Genomic DNA, 20,252 nt, shown 5'->3' with positions numbered 1-20,252 from the left:
AGCACAAACCTTTATTTTCCTTTTATAAAACTATTTCTAATAAATTAATGATAATAATCTCATTTTCTATATCGCGTAAGCTAAACAAAGAAATTTTGCGTTTTTAAAAAAGAATTATAATATAAAATTTCGACTTTTTTGAAAATAAAATTATAAACAGTATATAATTACTACAATAAGAACAAATTAGTAATCTTATGGACCAATCAAATAATCAATCAATATTTGAGATTTGAAAGAAATAATTTTATATCTGAAATATTCGGATTTTAATCGATATTCGCGAATCTCGAATAATGAAATATTCGATTTTTTTTTAAAAAAAATCCCTTATAAGCAAGCACTCCTGTTTTTATATTAATTTGTTCACAAATTCTCATTATTTTCTTATTTTTTATATCGATTATCGTATAGTATTTACAAGGGCTATGCCGATCCACAAATTTTTCACCGATCCGATATTTTGACAAAACCAATCACATGACCGCTACCGATTCCATATATAAATTGATTTTATTTACCATATGCCTTTCAAATCAAATGTCATTTAAAAAAATAATTGATATATAACTTTTCACCAATCATTTTTTAAGTGTATTTAATTTAAATTAAAGTAATTTAATTTAGGGCTATGTTTATGGCCGAAATGTGCTTTGTTAAACAAATTGCTCAATTTAGGCGATTTATACAAAAAAAAGACCATCAAGGTTTATAATTTAGAATATTATTAACTAAGCCTCAAAATTTCAACAGATGCCCAAATCTTTATACCAACTGTGGAAAGAATTTTCCAAGCTGGATTATTGACTTTTTTCTAAAATTACTAGTTAGCCGTTTAAAAAAAAATTCTGTCGAAATTAAGTCGCTGATAATACTGGCGTAATGTGACTCAATCCTTTTCTCGTTGTAGATATAACAAAAAAATTAATTAAATTTTTGCTTTCTATTTTTTTTTCAAACATTATACGAATAAATTGAATTTTAATGTCTTTTATGAATTTAATGTATAAAAGATATTGATTGTATAATTATACTTATACACAATAAAAATATAACCAATAGCAATGAAAATATTGGTGGATCGAAGCTGTTTTATCGTTCCTATCCTATTTATCACAGCCCTTATGTATCCACTTTATATATATATATATTATTTTATATATATACATTATTTTATATATAATAAACCAATAAAGGGTATCAATATGCATAGTTCGGAATTGGCTGCCATCAAAATAGTTAAATTGGAGCAAAGTAATTTTAAAAATTGAAAAATTTTCATTTTTATATTTATTTATTATTATATTTTTCAAAACCATAATTTCAATATTATAATAAAATTTTTTATATTATATTTTATGGAGAAAAAAAAATAAAATAATTGAATTAAATTCTACTTTTCTGGGGGAAAAATTGTAATAAGATAAACAGGTGAGAATTGTGTAACATATTCTCGTTACTTTTTTATAATGCCATTGCCAGGCCCATTTTTTAGATAATTCAATTTTAAAAACATATTAAAGAATTAAAATATAAATTGCCGAAAGCTTTTTCGTCTATCCAATTATTTTTGGGCAGATGGTGGTGGGAGGGGGGGTGTGGTAATTTTTATAATTTAATTAGAATATTGTTTAAACTTTAAATTAAAATTTTAAAATCATTCTAACTGAGTGCTATTTTAAAATAAAAATATGATTTGACCGAAAATGAATATAAAAATGAATTGTGAATTTTTTGAACTTTTAACTTATGCGAATTATTTTATGTCCAAAGTCGTTATTAAAAAATTCGAAAAGTCAAAATTTTCGCAAAATTTAAAATTTTTTGAAATTTATAAAATTTTCTAGAATTAAGTTTTGAACATGTTTTTATTTTTATATTTAAAGATAGCTTTATTTATTTATTTTCATTAAGCTTCGAAAGTTTGAGAATTAAATTTTTTGATATTACTGAATTCCGTAGGGTAGGTACTCTTCACCAATGACAACTGACGATTCATCTATTAAAACATTTTGAAACGTCATTAAATACACGTCAACACGTGACACGCCATTTTGGTTTCCCATATAATTTTAAATGAATGAATCGTCAATCTAGCCACCTATGACACGTGCTAAAATACATTTCCGGTTCCGGTTGAATCATACTGTTTTAAAGATTAAAAATGGCTATCATAAAATTGGGAGATATCGAAATTCTTGTAGAAATTGGATATCCCAATTGCTAAAATATAATTAAAAAATCCATATTAAAAAAAAACACTTTGATTTAAAAACGAATTTTTTTTTTTTATAAAAATAATGTTTTTTTTAATTGGCAAAAATTTAATCAATAATTATTCAACTAAGTATTAAATCATACACGCTAAAAAATTTTTTTTTTATGAAAGAATGAAAGAAAGAGTAAAAATAAAACGCCTGTTTATTTCATAGCAGAATAGAAGACGTAAAACTTTGCAGAAATATTTAATTTGTTAATAATTTTTTAAAATTATGGGTTTGTAGCTATGACCCGCTCCTTTAAAATTCAAAAAAATAAAAATATAAATGTAATCAAATGACGTAGTTTTCTTTTAAACGTTTCCTTTTTTTTTCATTTGTGACAAGATTAGAAATTACATCCTCCCCCCTTTAACAAGGCAATATTTATGACCTCCCCCCTCTCATTCACAGCAATAGATAGGATTAAACTTTTTACATTTACAATAGCGAAGATCTACTCGACCGATTTAGGCTGCAGATTTTTTTGCGAAATAATTAGATTCTATCTGGTTTCTAAACTCGACTTGAATGCTGCCGAACATTTACAAAAAAATGGATTCTGTAGTGACCTGAACCGGGTTCGATTGACGTTGACACCTTCCGCTACCGCTACTCCTTTACTCTCGTTATAGATATATTTGTCTATCAGAATAAAAAAAAGGGGTTAACTTATTCTAGAACACACTATTTATTGTTAAAAAAAACCCATCATCTTGTGACAAGTGGTCTCACTAACCTTTTCAGTTTACCGGGGCTCAATGAGCTCTTTTGTGAGGGGTGGGGTCCAAATTGTTGTTATGGGGCTAGAACAGCTGATTACTCTTCTTTGGTGAATCGTGAACTTTAATATTATATTATTTGTATAACATTTAAAAAAATATATATAAATAAGGCGATGACCTTAGAACTATACAGCAAGAGATTTTGATGATGAAGGAGTGCAAGCATCCCAACATCGTCGCCTATTTAGAGAGTTACATAAGGTTTAAACAATTAATATTTATTTTTTAATGATTCTTATTTTTTTCTCCAATAATAAAAAATTGTATTTTTCAGTATTTTTCGGTAAATTTAAACTGATTTTCAGTTGTTTTTAAAAAAATTTTTGCCAGTTAATATATGCTAGCGGCTGTATGCGTTTTTTTCCCGGCAATGTGCTATTTTATTTTCTAAATCGTTTTTTAAAAAGCAAAATCTTAGCGAAAATGTATTCCATCCTGTTTGAAAGAATACCCAATTTTAGACAATTTTGCCATGTACGAAAATAATATAATTTATATTCGTTTTTTCCCATAGATTTTTTTAAAAATATAAACTATAAATGACTCAAAGGTTAATGGTAAAATTGTCTACAATGCAAAAAAAAAATGTATTTCTAAACATGCTGGAATACAATTCCGTTGAAATCAGATTTTTAAAAATAATAAAAACGCGCTCAAAATATGATTTTAAAAGTCAAAAAAAATATTACATTGCCGGAAAAAAACATAATATTTTCTTTTCAGTCTTTTAATTTATTTGCCCTCTAAAAACATTTTTTTTTTCTCCATTATTTTAATCATTTTTTTACGAGTAAAAAAGTATACATCATTAATTTTTATTAAATTTACTTTGCCAGACTATCATAATTAGTTATTATTTATAATATGAAAATTTTGAGATTTTTTATCTGAAAGATAGAAATTGCATAATTCCCATAAAATTTTAAATTGGCCAGTGTTGTTTAAAAAGCCCGATTTTGGGTCGATTTTTCAAAACGGCCCGATTAAGATTATTCAAAGAGTTAGATGGAGAGAATTCATCGTTAATCGTATTTCCAAAATTGGACACTTTTTCCTTAATTGAGTCAGATAAGTTATTTATTTTATTTTTGGGTTTAACTAGGACTCTAAAACAAAAACTAACCAGGTCTAACCAGAAGGGTAGTGAGGAGAAATCTGAATTCAAATTATTTATAAGTGACGTGAGGAACCTTGAGATAGACTCTCGAGCGGCTATAGAGATCCTAGAAAGAACTGGGGGCTTATGAGAATTAAGGAATAAATCAACAGATTTCTCCCTTTCAAAGCCATCCCATGGTTAACTCTTGTTGTCAAGTATGCTTAAAAATAATTTCGCTTAATTTAAATGGCGTGTTTAGGAAGCATGGTTCACCCGCTTGCCACAATTCTGGAAAATTTTCCCTCTCTTACGGCCCAGATCCTTTTCGCTCCTCACTCGTATGACCCCAGTCCACCTTGTTCCTCAAGCTCTGTTGATTTATTCCTTAATTCGCATAAGCCCCCAGTTCTTTCTAGGATCCCTATAGCCGCTCGAGAGTCTATCTCAAGGTTCCTCGCGTCACTTATAAATAATTTGAATTCAGATTTCTCCTCACTACCCTTATGGTTAGACCTGGTTAGTTTTTGTTTTCGAGTCCTAGTTAAACCCAAAAATAAAATAAATAACTTATCTGCCTCAATTAAGGAAAAAGTGTCCAATTTTGGAAATACGATTATCGATGAATTCTCTCCATCTAACTCTTTAAATCCCAACTCCTTCCGTTGCAAATTGATCTCTGAAAAATTAGATCTTGGAGATATTAGCAGTGCTGCCCGAATATTGTCTTCCGATGATTCTATTTCACCTATCAACGTTACTATATTTAAACAACTTCTTGAAAAACATCCACTAGCGTCCCCTTTTAACATTCACCCTGCCTCTTCCCCTATTCCTTTTACCTGTGATGAAGTACTTAAGAGCTTAAAGTCCTTTAAAAAAGAGACGACAGGTGGGTTGGACGGCTTCAGACCTGGTTTTTTTGTGGATTTAATTCAATGCTCTGATAGTGGCTTCATTGACCCTTTGCTGAAAGCATTAACCGAACTTTGCAATAATATCCTCGTATGCGAAGTTCCTCTCTTTGTATTCGTCCTATTATTTTTGGCGCACGTCTTGTTTCTTTAACCAAACCGAATGGTGGCGTTAGACCCATAGCCATAGGGCCATTCTTTCGTCGTTTAGTCGCCAAGGCTATTGTAAATATGATTCGGCCTAAGACTAGTTCCTAAAAATTTTTTTTTTCCAGTTGTACTGCAAGTGCGCCATGTTCCGTCCAGTTGCGGGCGATGATCTAATATTAGATTAAATGAAGAAGATTTTTATTGGGGTTGTGTATTTATTTAACCGGTCAAATATGATTCGGTAAAATGACCGATATTTGAACGATTATATATGGTCATTGAAATAATTGTTTTTAAGACAATTTACTCCTTTTTTTATATATATAATAGCAAACTGAATCTATAATATTAATTTTTTAATATTTTTTAAATTCATTGTCATTTAATAACTAAATTTTCACTCTCCTTGACAGAGTCTTGTTCTTATTCATATTCAACAATATTATCATTTTCTTCAATATTTTTAATCAGTTTTCCTGTTGTCGAAATCTTTGTGTTAGTAAGAATATTAACCCAATCTCGGCCAATTTATTTCTGGAGAAGATGTAGAAATAGGAATTGCTAGTAAAATGCCACTTCTATTCATGGGCATTAAAGCCCATTCCACTAACTTGTGGTAAGAATTTCTAAAGGAAGTTACTCATGCCGCTCTTACTTCTGAAATTTATTATCAATTGAAATATTTTGATCATCACCACCTTGTAAAATGCCTAATTCTTGTATTATATCACCTACTTCATTAAATTCACTTCTAGTAAGATATTCCACTTGGGGACCCAATGAATAAGCAGAATTGTGATCACATGTATTTATATCGTTTTTTCATTTTTATCAAAAATATTGTTAATTTTTTAGAGTATTTGACCGTATTTGATCAGGTCAAATACTCTTCCGGTCAGTTGACTGAATTTGACCGATTTGCCAACCCTTAATATTATACCTTTAAAACTTAAATTATAAAGGCTAAAGAGTGCATAAATTTTCGGTTTATCTCGGGCATTTATAGTTAAAAAATCTCTCTTACCTTTTAATTTAACCTGCCCTAACCTCGTTCAAAAGATATGTTTAAGAGCATTTCCTTGTTCCTCTTCTGGGCATCAAACGCCATGAGATATTTGCGGAAAAGGAAAATTGTTTTTAGGATAATCAACGACTTCTATCACTACACTAGCCAAATTCCAATTATAAAAAAAAATCTAACTGATCAAGAAAAATAATGATATAACGAATATTAATTTTATTTTTACTTTTACTGGTAAAAAAATAATATTATTCACACTCTTGTTTTAAAGTTACTTCTCTCAAATTATATATATATATATCTCTTTACTATTATTATTATTAATAGACGCGATAAATTGTGGATTTGTATGGAATATTGCGGGGGTGGATCGCTGCAGGACATTTACCATTGTATGCACAATTTTTTTTTTATATAAAAGATTTTTCAACTTTGAAAATTAACCCGATTCAACAAATGATTTCTAAGTTTAAATGAAAATTGTAACCCATTTGCCGGAGAAATTACTGTTTATTGTATATTATATTAAATATTAAAATTTTAATTATCAATTGAGAAGAGACTATTTAATTATCAAAATACACTCGTTTATACTAATGGTAATGTGTTGTTAAAGGACCCTCGAATTTAGTCGATTTTTTAAAAAATGGTTAACTCAAGATTTTAGAGCCTAGAGATTTTGTTTACAGAGAAAATCTATTAACGGGAATTAACGTAGCTAAGATGATATAATTTTTTGCGAAAATCTCGAATTAACCCGTTTTTAAAAATCGGCGACATCGAGCCGCTCGTTTAATCAACACCACTAACTAATGGTAATTTTATTTTTCTTTCTATTTTCTCCACTTTTGGTTTTAACTTAAGTCGTAATAAAGAAAGAAAGAAAGAAAGCTTTTACCTCTTTGCTATTTTACTTTATAAATACATTAAAACAAAACTCAATATAGTGTATAATGATAAAAATTATACTTCTTACCAGTGTTGTTAAACGGTTCATAGCCAGAAATATATTACCTAAACCTCGAGATTTCGATAATATATTCCTAGACCTTTGTTCCATCTATGAGCAAAATCTTCTGGATTGCGTAATATTTTTCTGGATGAAATATGGAGTTCGCCGTTTTTTTTAAATCGGTTCAAAACGAGCCGTTTAACAACACCACTTCTTACTTTCTTACAGTGTTAGCCTGATCGCAATAGTGTTTTTTTAAAAAAAATCTCTCCTGTAAAAATTGATGGAATTGGAATATTATTGCTTTTTAAATCTAGAAAGTTTAAAATAAATGCAATATATATGCCTAAAATCTATTATATTCTTTCTTTTTTTTTCTCTCCATTAAATTTTAAAGTGATCGGACATTTAAACGAATTACAGATAGCTTACGTTTGTAGAGAAACTCTTAAGGGGCTAAATTATTTGCACAATCGGGGTAAAATGCACCGGGATATAAAGGTTTGCTCGGATATTTTAAATTACTTTTTTCTTCCTTCCTTTTTACTATATCTACGTTATAATATTATATTAATAAACACTCTTACTATTTTAAATATTATAATGATTAGTTTGACATTGTTGCCATCTCTACCTCTAACCATAAATTTAAAAAAAAATTTGCTCTCAATGATGAGCTGTTAAAAGTCGTCCATGCAGTGTTATTAAACAGCTCGAATTTTAAAAAAAAACGGCGCGCCCAATTATTTTAGCCAAGAATATTTACCTCAAGCCTGGAATTGCGCTCACAGATGGTAGAAAGATAGCAAAATCTAGAAGCATGCCTACTATTTTTTGGCTAAAATCTTAGCTTAAAATCGGTTAAATCTAAACCATTTAATAACACTGCATCCACGATCAGTTTATTAATATTATTAAAATTGCTGAATTCCTAGTGGAATATTTTAATTTTAATTAATTTATTTTTTTATAAAAAAAAACAAAAACAAATTACTCGGTTTTTGCGATTCGTGAAAACAATTGAATAATGAAGGGAGCCAATATATTGTTAACCGACGATGGGGAAATTAAACTAGGTATTTTTTTATGAACGCAAATTTTATATATAATCGGTTGAGTATTAAAGTGTTCTATATTCACTTTTTTTTTGATAAATGAATTATTCAGGCTGTCTCCTAGGTCGACTTATTTACCAAATAGCCAAAAAAAGAAAATAAATTACGGAAAATAAAAACGCCTTTAAATACTTAAAATAAACTAAAATAGGGTGTCCTAGTTCAAAAGTCTTTTAGTTTACCCTAAAAAGCGATTTGGTATCAAAATTAAGTCTACCCAGAACACGGCATACCTATATTCTTATAGGAAAAAATTGTTAAAATATAATTGAGGATAAGTAATTTATTTAACATTGTATAATGCAAGTAATCCATTTAAAAAAAAAAAAAATTACTCACTTGAATAATTTTTCTAAAAAAAAATGGAGGTAGAACACTCTAAAACTTTGCCGTCAATATGTATATCGAAAGGCTCGCGTCTAATTTATTGCGTGATTAGTTATATATTTAATAATGTTATGAGAAATATGGGTAGAGATAATTGATCATAATTGTAAAGTTATTCTAAACCTAAACATTTGTCCCAAATAATATTATATTAATTTAAGTATGACTAATTTATCGCTTATTGAACAAATATTTTTAAAATAAAAAAATTAATCCCTTTTTTATGTTTAAATTAAACTAGATTTAGATATCGATGATTTTACCTTCTATTATTTTTTTTGCAAATTGATTATTATCTAAATTTATTCTAATATTTCAAAAAATCTACAAACATCTTTAGCCGACTTCGGGGTCTCCGCTCAGATAACCCAAACTCTGTGCAAACGAAAATCCTTTATAGGCACTCCTTATTGGTTAGTAAAAAAAATAATATTGTTTTTTCAAATATCAACAATATGTAGATTTTATATAAAATCTAAAAGAAAACAATTTAAAAAGTCAAAATAACAAATATTATTTTTTAAAAAATATACATATTTATAAATTGAGTTCCTTAAAAATAAGCGATAATTTAATCTAGAAATTCTACTCGGATCTCTTTACATATGATATAAAAATTCCCTGGAATCATTTTGTTGAGGTTCCTTATTTTTGATGGTGTAAAAGTTCTTGAAGTAGATATGATTGTTGGAGGAGTGAATTAATAATTTGTTAATTTTTTGATATTTAATTTTTCTAGATTCTCTGCTAAAGTAAAGATTGCTCTTAATATTTAATGACGAAAGATGATATACGAAAGTAAAATAAAATCCCCATTAGGAAATTTTCCTAGAATCAATGGGACTGTGATTAACCCATCTGTTTTTAATGCGTCATTCATCTGTAGAGAAATTAGTTGGCTTGATGAAAGTTGAAACACATTTCGTGACTTTCCCAACATTATTATCAATTAATCCGTTTACTTTAACGGAATCTAAAAAAAAATTAATAGAAAAATTAAGATACTTATTTACTCCTTTAGTCATTATAATATTACCTAGACTGACGATGCATTCATAATAATGCATTTGAAAGCAGCTGGACCCGCCATTTTGGTAACCTATATAGTAATTATTCTCATGTTAAAAACTACTATTAAATTGACAACTTGCTTCCTTATTATCTCGATGGTCAGACAATTCTTTAATAAAGTTTGGGTCAGACATAGGAATAAATTGGCCTCTCGTTTAAATTTTTTAATAATGATATGGGTAATCAAAATGACATCCCCGGCTGTTTTCATTGGTATATACTTTTAATGAATGCAGCATCAGTCTAGGTATATATGATATGTCATTGTATATACTTTAGAAATTTTTTCAACTTTATAATTCAAAGTTAAAAAATTAGGGACCTCACAAATGAATCCCAAAAAATTTTACGTATTCTAATTGGGCGTAAGAACAAAATTTAAAATTTGATTGTGGGAACTCAATTATAATACAGTGAAACTTTCATAATATATTGATAATTCTGGCAGTTCCCTAATTTGACTAAAATTTAGAGTTCCAATCAAATTCCTATTGCTACTATGTATTAAAAAAAATGCCTTGATAAATTGTGCAACTACCTAATTTGGGCAAAAACTTCTGTAGCAAACGGTGCCGAAATAAGACAGATTTCACTCCACCATCTTCCTTGTTGATTATAAACTATATATATTTTAATTTTAAGTTTTATTTAGTTTTAGCCACCCGATCCTAAACGGGATCTCTAAAATTGTCGTCGAATTTATAAGCCATTTATTCGCTTAATTTTCACCCATCGTAATTTTCTCATTTTTTTTTCCTATCACATAATTTAACATGGCGGATTAGGGGGAGAGCGATTCGTCCAAAACACGTGTTTTTAATTTTTATACATATTGAACAAATATATATTTTTTTTAAAAATGAAATGTTTATTAGTTAAATTATTTCTTATAACACGCACATGTACAGGATGGCTCCAGAGGTGGCCGCGGTGGAAAGGAAAGGTGGTTATAACCAGCAATGCGATATTTGGGCGGTCGGTATCACTGCCATCGAATTGGCGGAACTGCAACCCCCTATGTTCGATTTACATCCCATGAGGTTTTTTTATATATATAAATTATATATCCCTTTTCATTTTCATGACGAATCGTTTAAATCTTCGCATTTTTTTTTATGAGAAATTATTTTTCGTTATTTTGACAAATTTTTTCCCTGTTTTACATATATATTACAAATTTTATTTTAAACGAATTTACATATTTTTTCAAAAATTTGGACTTTTTTACAGTCAATGAAATGGTTTCAAAAATAAAATATAAATTTTTTTTGACTTACTTTTTTTTTTAAAAATGATTTGATTTGTTTATATAAAATAAAATTCCTGATAGATCTCTAACATATTAAACGAATGTTGTATATAATTTTTGGCGCATTGTGGGAAAATATATTTTATTCATATACTTTACAATGATATCAAAAGTAGTTATGATATACTGATGAGACCTAACAAAGGTTTGCCGAACTCGCAATTAACGCAAAATTCGCGGCGAAGTACACAAAATTAGTTTCGAAGAATACAAAAATACAGCTTTGTATAATTCGCCGCTAACTCTGAATTTAGGGTAAACCGGTCAATAGTTACGAGATTAATAACTCATCTTTATAAGAATTATTTAAGCACCTAATTTCTAGCCAATTAAATCGTTTGCCTCCCTATTATATGTATAAGAGATCCAATGGCTGGAATATAGGCGAATAGTATATATAACTGGTATTCGCTAAGGTAACCCCAACACTTTTGAACCTCAAATAAAAACCCTGATTATAAAGCAAGAGAATTAATTATTATTCAACAATAACATATAAAATATTTTTTTTTGTTAAACAATATTTAGAGCGTTATTCATTATGTCCAAAAGCGGATTTAAGCCACCCTGCCTGAAAGACAAAATAAGATGGTAAGAATATTTACATTTTGGAAATTTTTTTTTTAATGCTTAATTATTATTTTTTTTAGAATATAATAAACTTTTAGTCGCAACCAATTTAATGCGTCGCAACCAATTTAATGCGTCGCAACCAATTTAATGCATAAATGTTTTATTTTTTCAAATATTTTTTAACCTAATTTTTGTCTAAAATAGTATACAAGTATTAATATATTTTTTTATATAACATTTATATATATATTTTAACGACTTTCTTATTAAATTGTTTAATTTATCCATGATTATTGTTAAAAATATGATATAATTTTTTTTAAAAAAAAAATGAAGAAAGGTTAAAATTATATTGAAATTTTTTTTACAGGCTAACTCGATATTTTAGCCAGGAAAATTTTGCTTAAGCCTCGAGACTTCGCTAATAGATGTATAAACATTTGAGCTATTTATGACCAAAATCTTCAGTCTTTGCGTAACATTTTTCTGGCTAAAATATTGAGTTAGCCGTTTTTAAAAATCGGCTCAAATCGTTTAACAACACTACTATTATGCTTAAAGAGAATGTTTAAATTATTTTTTCATTAAAAACAAAATGACTTGAGATTAGTTTAAATGTGTTTTTTTTTTAAAAAATTTTGATAATTTCATAGGTCTGCTGTATTTCAAAACTTCGTCAAAATAGCCCTCACTAAAAATCCGAGAAAAAGACCAGCGGCTGACAAATTATTAATGGTAAGGTTTCGTGTATAAGATTTCACTATATTATAGCATTTTTAAATTTTTTCAATCTTGCAGGGTTATTTATTAAGGAAGAAAGGGAATAAAGGAAAAGGAAAAGTTATCAGATCGTCAAGGTCTCTTCCAATATTCTAAAACGACATAGAAAGAAAGAATGAAGAATGAAAAAAAGAATGAATGAAAGAAAGAAAGTGCTTAGTTGTATGAAAATTAACCTTAAACCTGTTTAAATCATCAAGTTATCTTAGTTACATCTGCATAAATTAAAAGTATAATAATATATATTTAAAATAGTCTAAAATTTATTTACCCAAGTTAATGTAATCGTAATGTTCAATATATTTTTTATGTAACGTAGCAACCACAATGAAATGTTATAAATACATTAAACTATGCCTTCATCAAGTTTTGGGAAAAGTTGGCATCTTTTGTTACCCTGAGATTAAGAGATAATAAACGCGCGAAGGATAAATATGTGGGAGTGTTGGGTAGGGAGATTATTATTATAGGATAACCTTTAATCTAATTTTAATTTGTCCCTAGGAAAGGGAAATACCTATTTAGATTTTATTTTTCCATAAAAAAGCATTCATTTGTCAGGAACCCTAGCTTGAGCAAAAAATTGGGTAAAGATCTCCTGGACAAAGTCAACAACCCAGTCTCTATCACTAACAATCGCCGCAATTCTAGTGTGCCCCATCCTTCCGACCAACCTTCGAATAACGAGAACGGGAGCAAAAATGATAGCGCATCCCTGAAAGCGGGTGAGGAGCATGTTAAAGATCGAATTTGTGGCAAAATCACGTACTCCGACATTAGGGAGGAGGGTGACACCGACGAAGATGTAAATGCTAATAATTAAATAATTAATGGCGGGCTTTAGAATTATTATTCTTACTATTCATTTAAATTTGTTCCTTCTTCTTCTTCTTTTTATTCTTAAGTATTCGCCCAATTTAAGCGTACCAAGGCGTATAACTTCTCATCAAGCGCCGAACGGATTGTGCAGGGAACTCAGAACCAAGTCTGAAGCTGAAAGTTTGCCATTTTTTTTTCTTCTTAATAATCATTTAATTGTCATTCATCTCTATTTTTTTTTGCGTGGATTGATTTTACCTCATCATGACTTTTTTCTTATTAAGATAGATATTTTCCAGTCACCCCCCCCCCATCTATTCTTTTCCTCATAATTAGACAATCCTGAACATCGCCTTTATAACTTTTTTAAAACATTTCATGTCCCTTTACAACCTTCAAATAATTTTTCTTTGGCAACTTCTGGGTATTGATTCTGTACACCTTTTATATTATAAATATATTAATTTATCCCATTTAATATTTCTTCACTTCGATAGTATAGGGTTCTAACCATACCTAGATCAATTTTACAGCAAACCATCTTTTAAAAAAAATTCGTCGTGTCATTTGCTTGAAATGAATACATTGAAAAAGAAAATTGATATTAATTTTGTTTTATTAAAATGAAAAGTTGATAAGGTTTTGATCCTAATTCAGTTCTCAACTACAACCGGTGCTTGAGTTGGAACCTTATAATATTATGAGCTATGATTTTTTATAAATATTCCTTTTATTTGGTTCATTTTTTAAATCCTTATATCTCATTAATTCAATAAATTAAAATCGTATTAAGTTTATACAGCGTTTTAATTGTATTTTTTATTTTTTTGCATCGCCTAAAAGTGGAAAATTTGAAGTTTTGTCCCCCTTTGCAGAAACAAACGGATGTTGAATTCGAAGAGGTTATTTTATTTTTTAAAAAATAAAATATATTATTTTAATATTAAATAATGCCAATTTTCAATGCTGCTAACTAACGATATTTGATAAAAAAAAAGTTTGCTAATCTAAAAAATAACTTTGCTATAATATAGCTTGAGACAACTGCCTACTTTTTTAAAAAATAAGTGTCTCCGCTACTTCAGTTAGTTATAATTTTAAATTTAACTTCCTGGTTTGCCCTTTAAAGGCAAATAAATTGAAATACTGTAACCGCTGTGATATATATAAGTCTATTCTAATATATTCAGATTGATCTAAAGTCGGTTTAAGTTTGAAGTGTAAAGAGAAGTCCAATTTTACACAAAATAAAAGATTTTTAATAAATATTGATTCATTAATTAATTTTTTTAAAGAATGAAAGTTGTATTGAACCTTATATTTTAGAAGTAAGTTTTTTTCAATCAACAATAACTAAACATTAATTAAGTCATTCTCTTTAATAATTTTTTTACCTTTTAAGGAATTTGTGCTGAATATTCCATTACATATAGTTATAATTTCTTTTTATTTTGGCCAGTTCTTCAAATCATTTATTTGGGTAAAATAATAAAATAAGAGCATTTCAAATGTTTTATTTATAAATTAAAAGCAGACGGTATTTTAAAATGATAAAAATTTTTTATCGTTTGCCCAAATTTGAGAATTTAAAAAAAAAATTTATTAAAATTTTTAAGAGATTTTGATGGGATTTTATTGATGCACAAATAAAAACCTTTAATGCATCTGGATTTCCTCCTCATGAAATATTTTTATCACATTTTACTAAAGGTTCTGTGCACTTGTAAAAATTTTAACAAGGAAATCTTAGAATCGTTTTATAAGATATATTTAATTTATGTCTTACCACCCTAAGTATGTTCGTTAATATACTTGTTTTCACCTGATGAAATAGAAAAGTTGAAATTTGATTTTTTTATATATTATTTCCCCCTATAGTACTTGCTACTTTTTAAATCGATTGTGTTGCGTTTTTTGGATTAAGTTTTTCACCCCATTTTGGCGATGATATATATAAATGATTTTTTTTGCATATTTGACAAATTTTTAGTGGGAAACCTTTATTTGAATCTTTAGATTCTATGAGATTTAATGGGTAACAACTACAGCTTCCTAATTATCCATAATCTATTTTTACCAAGAGGTATGAAAACAGAGCTGTAGCCATGTCACCCTAAACAGGTGCTTATGAAGAGATTACTAGCGCGATATATTATCCATCCTAACCCAACAAGTTAGAACTCAACATAAAATCCTGGTCAATTGATACAGAGCATATTGTTTAAAGAATAAAGTTAATGAAATGTGTGTGGGGACTTACATACCCCACCCCCACCCCTTTTAGCAAATGAACCCACAGATTCAATTTTTTTCATCTGTTTAACACTTTTATAGAAGTGGAACTCTTAGCGAATGCCCTAAATATAGATATCATCTAAGGGATAATCATAGATGCATGAGTTCTTATTACGATTCAATAATATTTCGGATTAGGGAGAAATGCAAACTTCCGAATACTGTTAACCCCCCCCCCCTTATTATCTAACATCTCAGATTTCACTGATTATTAAAACTATACGCGCTAAATAAAGTACATAGATAGATGTTGGTTAAACGGCCCGATTAAGATTTTGACCAGAATAATATTATATCAGGAGATTTTGTTTATAGATGGGCAGAAAGGGTTGGACATTTATTTGTCAAACCTCGAAGCATACATAATATTATTTGGCTAAAATTTTGATCAAGCCTCCGATTCGATCCGTTTAACGACACTAGACAATAAGATTTAATTTGTCGTTTAAAATAAATAGCTATTTGCTAAAAATTATTGGTAGGCGTACTACTCACCAATCTCAATTTAAATGTAATTTATTATATGATTTTATTAAGATAATATCCCCATGTCAAATGCGGGTAATTTCTGACGAAAGGTAAAGAAAAGTATTTTTTTTTTTTAAAAATCATTTTATTTAAAATTTATCAATTTTGCCTATCGCTAAGGAAAAAAAATAGATAGAAACATAAAAAAGAAAGTAAGAAAAAAGAGAAAGGAAGGATGGAAGGAAGGGAAAAAAAAGTAAGAAAGAAATGTTTATCATTTTAGCATTAATATGACTCTATTAAATTTTTAAAAGCAGCCTCACTAATGGTATCAAAACGTTAACGACCAAAGAACCTGAAAGGTATTTATTATAAAGTTTTAATCCCCCCCCCCACTTCTATTGTAAACCTAGATGATTTTTCTTATTATATATTTAAATATTCGTTCATTAAAGTTTTTTTTAAACCGTGTTTAATAACCTCTTAATTTCTCACTTCCTTCAAAAAAAAATAAAATAAATAATATAGATCAATCCATGTCATTCATTCATCTAGGGGCCTTTATTTTGTTTTCTACCATCCCAAAATTTTGCATAACTTATCTTCCTATCCATTTTTTAGTCATGATATCAAATAAATACATAAACTGGGCAAATTTTTTTTTTTGAAAATTATATTTAACAGCTCAATATCCAAATCATCGACCTCGTCCGCCTCGGTCCTATCTTCCTCGGGTAGCGAAGAGATTCGTTCCCCGGGTCTTAAACATAAATCTAACGACAATCATCACCACCCTCTTCTCGTCAACGATCTCCGTAAAAATAATTCGCAAAATTCGCAGCCGCAAAATTTGCAAAAAACGCGCGTCTCTATCTCAAGCAACGCCAATAATCCCGGAAACAAGATCATATCATTCTCCAATTACCCGGACCTTTCGTTCGACTCCTTTTCCGCTTACCTCAGCAAAATACTGCCCAACAATCGGAAAAATCAATCGAAGTTGCTCTTGAATATCGAAAGAGAGGCGCTCAATGGGCGCGACGGATCCAACGTGCGCAAGAACGACTACGTGAACTGGAAGCTACCTTGTCAGCTTAGCGTCGTCGATAAAGAAAATGATGACATTCTATCATCCGCAGAGCCTAAAGAAGTTAGAATAAGCAAATCCGTAAGATTTACTCCGCTTACCTCATCGAGTGCAGAAAATGGCGAACAAAGTATATTTTGGGAGAATCTTTAGGATTTCTTATTATTCTTGGGGTTTCTAGTTAGCCTTAAATATTAGGGTTATTGAAGGCTGTGTCCGAAATATCAAAAATTTAAACTCTCAAACTTTCGAAACCTTAAATGAATTTAAATAAATAAGCTATTTTAAATATACAAATAACATAATTTATAAATTTCAGAAGTTTAACATATGATTTCATCGAATTTTTAAAATTTGCTAAAGCTTTAAAACTTTTGAAAAAGATTTTGGACATAAAAAGTTTTTTTTATGAGGAATCGCATTTTAAATAGTTTTTACCTTTGAGTTTTTGAAAAATCGAATATTGATTTTTTTTAAATAAAAATCCTTTTTTTATATTCAGCCTCGCATATAGAGAATAATTTTCCAGCCGCGATTCGTGCTAAAGTCGAAACAAACGGTTGTTTGATCCCACCGCGACCCTCCCGCCTAGTCAAAAAGAAGAATTTATCCAATTTTTCTCGGGTCAACCCTAACCAGGTTAAAACTAGCAACAACCCTCATATAATATGTAGTCAAGCGCCGCCTAGATTACCGCCCCCGCCTCCGCCACCTCCCATCGTTACGCTTTCCTCGTTACCGGAAGAGGGTAATATTTCGCCTATAGCCAAATTGAATGGTTCTTCGAACCCTTCTTTAAATGAGTCCGAAGAAATGGGTAAAATGAATTCCACGCTGGAAGGCTTTAATAACGTCAGGAGAATGATCGGGATGTTAGAGGGTTCCAAGAAATTTAATTTTAGTAAGCCAATTTATTTTATAATATTATAACAAAAAAAAATTAACCTCGTTAAAGTTACCACTGGAGGTTTTTCTAGTTTGAATTCGACACCTTCATCGGTCCTTGATTTTCTGATCAGGCCGGTCAGGCCCGCAGTAAAAAAAAATTTATAGATCCGGCCCTGCTCATATTTAATATTTAAAAAAATGCCGATCCAAATTTCAAAATTTTTTTATTAGCCCCACACAATCCCATATATTTGTTGTGTTCATTGAAAATAAACAATATTTCTGTATATTTAGCCGATAATTTTGTTTTGCCAATACCGAATTTTTTTTCGGATTTTTTAAGCCCCTAGACTATTACATTTTTTTTTCAAAATCCAGGGCCTTACACAGGCCCGCTAGAAAATATAATATTAGGTCTATGGGCCACAGGTCGACATGGCTCATGAAGGTCTTATGGTTTGGATAAATATAATTTATTTTTTTTAATAAACAGCCCGCTATTTTTAAAAATAAACAAATAACCAAAAAAATTCACTTTTCAATTTTCTTTGTTTTGTTAGTCATCATTTTTTTTTAAAAAAAGGGTGTGCACTTATCAACTCAACATAATATTAAAATATTTTGAAAATGTTATAAACAAGAGATAGTGTTAAAATGTATACTCCACAAATTTATGGTGTAAAATTATATTCTTTTAACGCGCCTTCTTTTGGCTGATTAGGTAAGGAGATGAAAAAAGATTTTTTCGCAGCTGACCATTCCATCAACACCATCTTGTACAATAATCACGAATCCTACTCCGGATTCAATCTCTCCGAGAGCACGGAACCTACCGAAGATAACAAAGCAATTCTCGATTCCCTATCAAACGGTTACGAAAGTTCGTGCCTATCTAACCCTTATACGCTTCCCGACCACGTTCTCGCCCTAACGACCCCTTACAGCGCGGAATTAAAATTCTCGGAAGCGTGTTCTCAAAATTCGAAAGCTACCGGAAACGCTTCGAATTTACTAAACTCTCACCCCGTCGAGAACCATAAGCCTGAATACGATTCGGATATAGATCTCAATGCAATTCCTCCCCCTGTCCCACCTCGCAGAAAAAAAATGGATAGAAATCGTTCCCAAGTAATAATTACAACTTCTATATGAAAGAAAGAATATAACAAATATAAAAAAATATTATAGAAAGAAAGAAAGAAGGAAGGAAGGAAGGAAGGAAGGAAGGAAGGAAGGAAGGAAGGAAAGAAAGAAAAAAGAAAGAAAGAAAGAATTATATATGTTTTGAAGTATTTTACGGTTAGATATTCATTAATGAACATTGACATTAGGATGTTGCGTATATCTAAGTGATAAGTTACCAACTATTTTAATCAACATCAAAAATAGAAATTTCATATTAAAATTTTAACATTTCTTCGATCAATCTATCTCCTCAATATTATTTATTTGCCGGCTTTTCTAACATTGGTGCATCATTCTGGCTGCGCGATCTTCCCATTCGCAACTTACTTTTCATACAATGGGGCGATAGTTTAATGCGATCGTGGTTCTAAATTTTGCGAAGAAAGAATTTATTTAGTCATTTCTTAAAAATCGGCTCAAATCAAGCCGTATAACAATAACTGTACTCCACAATATCATTTTTTTTCGCCAAAATATTTGAACTATCGAATGAGACGTGAATCGAAATTTGTTTTTATCTACTGATACAGTTTTGCCTGGAAAAATAATTCCAATTACTCAGTAAAGCTAAGAAAATTTTTATTGAGAGGTGGGTGGAGAGGGTGGGGAGTGATGCAATATCCCAAAGTTTTTTTGCATAGGGGAACTACATTATATTCTAGAAAATTCCTAATGTTAATGTTAAATAATAATAATAAATATATTTTTTTGGTTAGGTGGCGGCGGAATATAACGGTTTACCGCCTACGCCCAAGGTCCACATGGGAGCTTGTTTTTCGAAAGTTTTTAATGGGTGCCCATTGAATCTCAATTGCACGTCGACATGGATCCACCCTGAAACAAGAGGTGTTTTTTTTTGCAGATATTACGATTATAATACGTTTGTTATAAATAGTCTGGAACAAGGACTTCTGGACTTCCGTTCTAGTTACGGGCGAACTGTTCCGTTAATATTTTTAGGAATATTCCTATAGATTCTTTTTTTACATTTTACGTTGTGAATCTTAGAACCCGCTCTCTGGGTAAATACCTCAGACCCTCTCTCTCCATAATTGTACCATTTTTTTTGACACGGGCTCCAAGGAAAAATCCTTGTTAC

The 20,252-nt window shown here is 29.6% G+C and overlaps 1 protein-coding gene across 4 annotated transcripts in view; it reads left to right on the top strand.

Annotated features, from left to right (window-relative positions):
• The window catches only part of LOC135928884 (mitogen-activated protein kinase kinase kinase kinase 5-like), a 40,199-nt gene that overhangs the window by 2,116 nt on the left and 17,831 nt on the right, over window positions 1–20,252 (top strand). For 2 of the 4 annotated variants that reach the window (XM_065465341.1, XM_065465344.1), the window contains exons 2-19: window positions 1,197–1,254; window positions 3,154–3,244; window positions 6,552–6,616; window positions 7,574–7,677; window positions 8,210–8,252; window positions 9,019–9,091; window positions 10,658–10,789; window positions 11,587–11,649; window positions 12,285–12,366; window positions 12,959–13,216; window positions 13,317–13,410; window positions 14,074–14,132; window positions 16,063–16,103; window positions 16,308–16,355; window positions 16,678–17,210; window positions 17,583–17,981; window positions 18,690–19,096; window positions 19,870–19,999. In XM_065465341.1, coding sequence (XP_065321413.1) covers window positions 1,197–1,254; window positions 3,154–3,244; window positions 6,552–6,616; window positions 7,574–7,677; window positions 8,210–8,252; window positions 9,019–9,091; window positions 10,658–10,789; window positions 11,587–11,649; window positions 12,285–12,366; window positions 12,959–13,216; window positions 13,317–13,410; window positions 14,074–14,132; window positions 16,063–16,103; window positions 16,308–16,355; window positions 16,678–17,210; window positions 17,583–17,981; window positions 18,690–19,096; window positions 19,870–19,999 — 2,680 coding nt within the window. The remainder of the gene's footprint in view (window positions 1–1,196; window positions 1,255–3,153; window positions 3,245–6,551; window positions 6,617–7,573; window positions 7,678–8,209; window positions 8,253–9,018; window positions 9,092–10,657; window positions 10,790–11,586; window positions 11,650–12,284; window positions 12,367–12,958; window positions 13,217–13,316; window positions 13,411–14,073; window positions 14,133–16,062; window positions 16,104–16,307; window positions 16,356–16,677; window positions 17,211–17,582; window positions 17,982–18,689; window positions 19,097–19,869; window positions 20,000–20,252) is intronic. The other 2 variants (XM_065465343.1, XM_065465342.1) reach the window with 2 other exon arrangements.

This window comes from Gordionus sp. m RMFG-2023, chromosome 4 (genome assembly GCF_954871325.1).
Source record: "Gordionus sp. m RMFG-2023 chromosome 4, tfGorSpeb1-WG-v2, whole genome shotgun sequence".
NCBI lineage: Eukaryota > Metazoa > Nematomorpha > Gordioida > Chordodea > Parachordodidae > Gordionus > Gordionus sp. m RMFG-2023.
The sequence above is the reverse complement of the archived record's forward strand: the minus strand, read 5'-3'. Positions and strand labels throughout refer to the sequence as shown.